The sequence below is a fragment of the Littorina saxatilis genome, linkage group LG1 (assembly GCF_037325665.1).
Source record: "Littorina saxatilis isolate snail1 linkage group LG1, US_GU_Lsax_2.0, whole genome shotgun sequence".
In the NCBI taxonomy this organism is placed as follows: domain Eukaryota; kingdom Metazoa; phylum Mollusca; class Gastropoda; order Littorinimorpha; family Littorinidae; genus Littorina; species Littorina saxatilis.
Genome location: NC_090245.1, coordinates 22,515,488 through 22,521,487, shown reverse-complemented (window position 1 = coordinate 22,521,487; position 6,000 = coordinate 22,515,488). Strand labels below are relative to the sequence as shown.

General features: G+C 40.6%; 1 protein-coding gene across 1 annotated transcript in view; it reads left to right on the top strand.

The window, feature by feature from the left end:
- The first annotated feature begins 1,098 nt into the window (after positions 1–1,098).
- Positions 1,099–6,000, top strand: part of LOC138964841 (sodium/hydrogen exchanger 3-like) — a 37,670-nt gene continuing 32,768 nt past the window's right edge. Inside the window, exon 1 of the mRNA XM_070336891.1 lies at positions 1,099–1,488. Coding sequence (XP_070192992.1) covers positions 1,239–1,488 — 250 coding nt within the window. The 5' untranslated portion in view covers positions 1,099–1,238. The remainder of the gene's footprint in view (positions 1,489–6,000) is intronic.

Sequence of the window (6,000 nt, the reverse complement as noted above, 5' to 3'; positions counted from 1 at the left end):
TTCCCAAAAAAACTCGCATGCTGATAAAACCTGGTCCAATAAAAGTAGTACAATTATTTAAGGAAGAAAAGCATGTCAGTTTCTTGCAAGTGAAGGAAATTCACCCTAAATTCGATTTCTTCGTAAACATGCACCGAGTGGTTACGTCCCTTGAACGAGAAGGGAAGGAATGTTAGGAATGAAGCAAATTTCTAAGTTTAACAATTGGTTGAACGAATTTAAAGTACGTACGCTCGATCATCAGTACTATGGGAGGGAGGGGGGCTTTTCACGGGTGTGGAGTTCATGAAAATCAACGAGGCCGAATGATGAGAAAGCTGAATGCCTGAGAAATCTGAACGCCGCGTTCGTGACCGGCGGCCAAACTGAAAGACTGAACTGCGGCCGCTGCACTGACACCATAGTCAGTTATAGTTATACCATAGACCTGGTTATACACACAACGTGACCTGACTGAACTGACGACAACACTCACTGGGCCGCTTGACTGAACCGGCGTTGTGACTGCGACACTGATGCCGATTGACAAACAACTTTGAGCCACTGACATTCCGAGTGACCGTGAGTCAACCGGCGGCAAACACCGTGAAACGGCAAACACTGAAACACTAACTAACTAACCAACCAACAAACAAACACCGTGACCGGCGTGGCCACACTGACTGGCACATCAAAAAAAGTTGTTTGGCTAAACTTGACATTCATCATCTGGCTCCGTCACTGATTACCACAGAACTTAATATAATTTCTGTGGTCATTACCGCTGAAAAAAAAGACTTCATAACTCAGTGACTTGACTCAGTCACTGAGTCAGTGACTGACTTGAAGTGACTCCAGTGACGGGACTATACTGCCGCCATTTCTGACGTATTAAGTTGTTACTTATTCGAGTATGTCCCCAGTGATCAAAGTATCAGAATCAATAGTAATAACTGACGTCACAAATTTAAAACGGCAAGGATCTCTCTGAAACTAAATTACAGCTGTGACATACTTTTGACGTCACAGCCACACAGCGGAACAATCGATAACGGCACGAGGGGGGAGCATGTGCTCGTCGCTGCGCATGCGTGCCAACCTTTCACCCTGCGACTGAGGTTGCTTTAGCAGACGAGAATCCGTTTCAAACGTGGGAAGTGGAACGCCTCCACTCCTTGTGATCAAATGTATCTTGTCGCCTTCACAGATGGTCAAGGGTGGCAGTTGAGTATGGTCGGCCTCGTGGATTGCATACGTTGATGTTGTGGTGCCTAGGAATGGAGTATTTTAGCCTGAAAAGAGCCCCGGTGTCGACCGGTTCTCTCACAACTTTCCTCTGCCTTCTTTCCTTCTTCATTGCCACTCCCGTTCACAGTCACGGCGATGGAAGCAACGAGGCAAATAGCAACGAAACTGAACGTTATCAGCTAGTTGTGTGGGATTTTCAACATGTCGAAATACCATACGTTATCTGCTTGTGGATTCTGCTGGCCAGTGTGGCTAAAATAGGTGAGTGTGAGCATTTTCTCTCTCATCGAAACCGATATATGTAGCACTATGCGCTTAGCATTGGTAAACGGCTCCGACGCTGATCACAAAGACTGACTCGATCAACAGGGGGCCAAGGAAATAAGTGTTTCGTTTGTTTAATTTTCCGTTACAGTTTTGTTTTCAGTGTAAAAGTAGTAACACATTTTCCTGTTTATTTTTATGTTGTGATTTGGGGAGAATCGACTGGTTTTTACATAAACCATAGAGCTGGCTCGTTATCCGAACAAAGAGTTGACAAAGACTTCAGCAGTTCGCACTGTAACTTGACTAAGACCTCCACACAAAGCGCTCCAATGGGGGGAGTGCTGACTGGAGGTTCAAGTTCAATGCTCTGTATGCGTGAAGGGTCTCTCAACACCCACCCACTACTTGAACTTCTTTTATTTCCGTGTTTCATTTTACTGGTGTCGCAAGGCGGGACTAAGCTGTATGTTGTGAGAAACTGAATTGTATCAATTGGCAAGTGAAAAAGCGTTCAGGAATATATGTGTGTTATATATATTATATATTCAAACGTGGAAAGTGGTACATGCAAGTCCTTTAAAGTTTTTCTCAGAACTATTAGTAATTTGAGTCTTAGTTTTGTTGCTACTGTGAAAATGAACATGATGTGAAATGAATTGAAACTGAATGGATTTGGTCTACTCCAAGAATGGCTACCCTGTATAGTCCTTATTGCATGAATTGCCATTAATTGGCTTTCTCCCAAAATTTCTATCCACATCACAAATTGGGCAGAATATCTACTCTGTCTCACTACTGCTGAGTGTATTTTTCTCTGAATATATTTGTTTGCAAAAGTTTGTATGGACATTTGTGTGCATCTATATGTGGTTGTCTTTTCTTGTGTCTGTGTGTTGTACTGTATTCTTTGTTTCCATCACATTTCAGCAGGGATGTTGCCACAAATTCATACCTATAGGACAAATGTCCTGAGCTCTTCGGCATCAATAGGACAAATGTCCTGAGCTCTTCGGCATCAATAGGACAAATGTCCTGAGCTCTTCGGCATCAATAGGACAAATGTCCTGAGCTCTTCGGCATCAATAGGACAAATGTCCTGAGCTCTTCGGCATCAATAGGACATTTGACTGCTTTCAGACATTTTAATAGGACATTATATTTTTGTGCAAAACACAAAATCATGATCACACACACACACATATTAATATATATATATATATATGCACCAACATTGTGTGCGTATATTGTTTTATCACTTTTGTTTCAAACAGGACACACACACAAAAGAAACAAACAAACTAAAAAGCAACCAAAAACTTCAGCACTCTTACTTTGATTGGCTCACAGACTGCATGATTTCCTGATAGAGCTTTTTCTTGACATATTCGACAAAACAGTTTACCTATAGATGGTCTCTTTGCTGTCAAATTCTAACCAACTAGTACTAAACAGGGTCAACATGAATAGTTAACCTTATTAAAAGACCGTCTGTGCGAATGTCCTGTTGTTGTTGTACCGACACGTAGATCTTCAAGTCACAAAACTTTACTTTCCGTGATTGTGGAGGTTTCTGCGGCGACACTATCATTGGTGCTGTCATTTTCTTGAATTATGCTATATTGCTAGCCGTGTTTTCCCATGTTCTTCTTGGCCCTAATGTAGCACACGATGCCGTTGAAACGCCAAACGTGTTCAGCTCTTTTGTTTGTTTGGCAGGCTTTAGCTTTTTTCAGTGGCATAATTCAGTGCCGTGCGCTTCAACTCTAACCGAAAGCAAATTAAAGCATACGCGAGCCTTGGTCAGTTGAAGTTGTCTCCCGTACTCCTAACTTTAGTGTGCTGTCAGAAGACGGGTGTACGCAAACAGCTCATACCGCAAACGGTTCGGAAAACGCAAGATCTGCACTGCACAACTTCAGTGCACCTGTACGCAGGAGCGCTCGGTCACTTTTTGAAGATTTTTATTATGAAAGGAAAATTATCAAATAACGCGCTGTCCGAAGGAATGGAGTTCTTATCGGACAATGACCGCGCTCAGTTGAAAACGATAAGACATCTGACTGCTATGCGGCTAAGTGAATCGAACATTTGAGCCTTTTATTTTTAATCGGTCTATGTCCGATGTCCGACGCCTAACGACATCCCTGTTTCAGTTGCAGTTCATAGGTCGACAAAACATTAATTTAGACTGATATATTCGAATGCACAGAGAACATCCATCAGCACACCTGTGTGACGTGTGTCTATAAAATATAATATATAAATTAATAATATATGCAAGACATTACGTGGTTAAGATGAATATATATATATATATATATATATATATATATGTATAAAACTTCAAACTAAAATGTAACATTAACAATTATTGAAAATACAACAGAAAGTCCTCTTGGTTAATCAGATTCATAGCGTGCATTTCGGACTGTCGACATTACATTTTTGTGAATAACAAGAAGAATTAGATTCATCCCGCCACATCTGTGTGTGTGCGCAACAGCAAACATAACAATTAACATGGCCATGTATTCAAAGTATTATAAATTGATATGAACACTATCTTCCACAGGCAGATAAATCTTTTGGCACATTTCACAATATTGATAACAAATTTGCACCTAGACGACACATACTTTGCAAATGTAGGGAAAGACAGAGCCTGTTTGTGAGACTGAGACTGTGAGAGTCTCAGAGACCTACTAAGAGGGGGTCTGTGTTGTTTCCAGACAGTGAAGACAATAGGTCAGTTGGACCTGGATCCAAATTGAATACATATATATATATATATATATATATATATATATATAGAGAGAGAGAGAGAGGAAAAAAAATGAGATCTTAAAATTAAAATAAAAAAACCTACCAAAGCCATTTTGCTCAAACTGAACCATAGCAAATCCCTTCGTAACTTGGGATGAAGTGCAGCTAACTCGCCCCCCCCCCCCCCCCCCCGCCTCTGGCTGGCTCATTGTCCAGAAAGTCCAAAATCAGCTTATTTTTGTTTTATTTTGTAGAAAAATGTACCTTGAAACAATGATACTGAAAGATCATACTCAGGTAACACAACAAATAAGTAGTACACTTTCCAGATCAGATAAGAGGATTCTTAGAAACTGTGTTGTACTACCTAATTTAAATATCTTTTCACCACTGGTCACACACTCTTTCTGTACTGATTGACATAGGTGATCTGAGGGCAACACTTGCAAATTCCATCATCTTTCTTATCCCAAGCCCTGTGTCCCCCTTCTTCCTTTTGCCTCTTTTGTTTTCATCTTTTTACAGTTTGAACAGTACCTGAGTAAGTACCGTAAGTCTTAACTCAGTAAACTTTGAAGTTGAACATGTGTGAGGCGTGCATAAGTACTTTGGGTTGAACTTGACACAATAATGATTCCGTACTTACTTTGTTAACCTACTTCAGGTGCATCATGACGACATACAGACGGAAAGACTGTTTGTTATGGGGGCGAGGACGCCCCCATTCTATACGGATAGTTTCGAGGTTGACCATGGGCAGCGCCATTTTGTTGTGAAATACGTCATCAGTTTGTGTACACAGGAAGTTGTGACATCCGTCACCCTATGGGAGGGGTGACGTCAAAATTGTTCATCTGTAGAAAGTTGTGAAATCCGTCACCCTATGGGAGGGGTGACGTCAAAATTGGTCATCACAGAGTTTGTGTAACACAGGAAGTTGTGAAATACGTCACCCTATGGGAGGGGTGACGTCAAAATTGTTCAACAAAAACATGATATGTCGCATTGTGCAGGGTCAACTGCAACAAACTCAAACCGAGCCATTCATACCTAGCTGTATTTGAGTGACTTATATACCCGACATTTTTATTTCTTATTTTTAGCACAGGTGTAGGAAAAATCATGAACCAAAATGTTATTTATTTTCTAATTTAACATTTTTTTTACAAATATGACCATGGTCTTTTAAACATACAGTGACATTAAACATTGTTATGTTAAAAAAAAGAAAAAAGAAAAAAAGCTTTTGTGCACAAATCAGAAAATACATTGTACATTTTACCTACAGGCCAAACCGTGAGTGTCTGTGGCAAAGCCCGACCCAGGAAATTGCACTGATTTTATATTTAGATCAAAGGGAAATTGTCAAGAACAGGCGCTTGCATTTGGATGTGTCCAATGATAGTAGGTTTGGTTGTGATCAATCAGAATAATGTAGGAATAAAAATGTATGACAGTTTAGTATGATGACATGTAATTCACATATGCTGAAATATGATATTATACATCATGTAATATTATTATGGCTGTTGCCATGACCATGAAACCCAACAAAGGTTTAATGTAATGTAATTCAAAATACCAAAACCGAGCACCTATTAATCTCGTCTTTGCGCGTGAAGATTGAGGCCGTCTGCCAGTAGCGGTTAGGTCATACAGTGGAACCCCTCTCTAGCGACCTTTAAAATGTTGACAAAAATCGGTCCTTGTGGAGGGGGGTCCTTACAGAGGGAGGGGGGCGGA